A 1,626-nucleotide genomic window follows, 5' to 3' on the forward strand; every position below is an offset into this window, starting at 1 on the left:
AAGATATGTATAGTTTGAATTAGGCTGTTACACGACCACCAAAAAAAAAAACGAGTCGCACCTTAAAAAAGAGAAATCACACATCTCAATAGTTGATAGCTTTAATAAAAATACTTGATTCATAATTAATGATCACTAATTTATATCAGTACTAATTGACATCACCTTACATATAAGGCTACCACCTTAGTAGAGAACCTGAGCTGAAATTATCAAGAAACGATACATATATAATAGTGAAATACAACAGTGGAAAGAACAGGTACGAGGCCCCAAATATCACTAAAAACCAAATCAAACGAAAAACATTAATTAAGTAGATGTAGAAGAAGAGAAAAAAAAAAAAGGAAGGCCAAATCGAAGCTTAACCCTTGTCGAACCACCTAGAAGGCTTGAGGAGAATCCGATGAGGAAACCAGCGATCGAGTTAGGCATAAGAGATAAAAGGCCATGCTAATTACGCGGACTCGGGAAGATCCTTGGCGTGCTTCTTACAGCGCTGGCAAATAGGGCATGAGCCAGAGCTTGATTCGTTATCATCTGATTTCTTAACAGCTTCATTGCATCTCTTGCCTGCAATTGTAACATATCTTCAACAAATACTATTTTCACAAAATAATAATAATAATAATAATGATAACATGGAACATACAACATAATTTCGTGATCATCCAGCACAACAAATAGATAGCCAGCCGTAGCGCGAGAGGCAGAGCTGCAACAAGAGCGATGAGACGAAACGGGGCAGTTTCATAAGGTGTAATGGAAAAAACAGCAGCTGCATAAGTCCCGCACATTGAGAGAGTGGCAACTAATACTTCTAAGAAGAAAGGTTTCCCAAAAGTAAGATATAATAAGAGATAGATTGAGGAAGAAAAGGCCATGGTGTTGCAAATCAAGAAAAAATAAAAGGGTACTGGTTGAGAAGCGTATACTGCCCGCCCCGGGATGTGTCCATCATCGAAATCTTGCCAAACTCCGCCGGGAGGAGCAACTCCGGCTTGAAAAGTCACTGCAGCAATCAAAGCAACCGCCACCAGTATAACGCCTCGCATGTCATTTGGAAGCTCCTTATGTAGAGGAAGAGGCAGGCTGGTTGGTATAATAAAGTTTCTAAGGAAGGTACGCAATCTTTTGCAACACTTTTCAGTACACGGGTTTTCATTTGAATGAGAAGAAACCATTTCTCACAACTCACAAGAAAAGCTTCGAGTAGAGAATGAGAAAGTCTGATACTTGTAACTACCTAGACCTCTAGTTGAGAGAGCCACACACATACGTACATTTATATAGTACAAGATTTGAAATGTTTTTTTTTTTTTTTCATCTTCTTTTTCCAACCGGGTTATTTATAACAAGTGAACCCTACACATGTGATGATGATGTGGGTTGGTGTCTTGGTGATGTCATGTGATGAGGTGGCTCTTGCCTCAGCTCATTAATGATCCATTAAAGACTCATGCATGTGATGAGTCGTGGTGCATGCATGTGACCAAAAATATCAACATTTCGTAATGACAAACTCGTACATACTACAGTTGTCAAGGTGCGGCAGCTTTCGAAAGGAAACACATAAAATAAAATTTGAAAAACAAAAAAACGAGAAAATGAACATTAAAAGGAAAG

At 38.6% G+C, this 1,626-nt stretch overlaps 1 protein-coding gene across 1 annotated transcript; it reads right to left on the reverse strand.

Moving 5' to 3' along the window:
• Positions 1-105: 105 nt before the first annotated feature.
• Positions 106-1,300, reverse strand: LOC132167666 (uncharacterized). Its single transcript, XM_059578678.1, has 2 exons — positions 653-1,300; positions 106-573 (listed from the first exon to the last, which is right to left on the reverse strand). Exons 1-2 carry the CDS (start codon positions 1,182-1,184, stop codon positions 458-460), a joined length of 648 nt encoding a protein of 215 aa, XP_059434661.1. The 5' UTR covers positions 1,185-1,300; the 3' UTR covers positions 106-457.
• Positions 1,301-1,626: the final 326 nt, after the last annotated feature.

Source organism: Corylus avellana, chromosome ca1 (genome assembly GCF_901000735.1).
Source record: "Corylus avellana chromosome ca1, CavTom2PMs-1.0".
NCBI classification, from domain to species: Eukaryota; Viridiplantae; Streptophyta; class Magnoliopsida; order Fagales; family Betulaceae; genus Corylus; species Corylus avellana.

Excerpts from the sequence above, each read along its gene's own strand:
- LOC132167666 (XM_059578678.1), bottom strand. The coding sequence starts at position 1,184 with ATGGTTTCTTCTCATTCAAATGAAAACCCGTGTACTGAAAAGTGTTGC. Across the intron at positions 574-652 it reads GATGATCACGAAATTATGTT|GCAAGAGATGCAATGAAGCT; the intron begins GTATGTTCCATG and ends TTACAATTGCAG.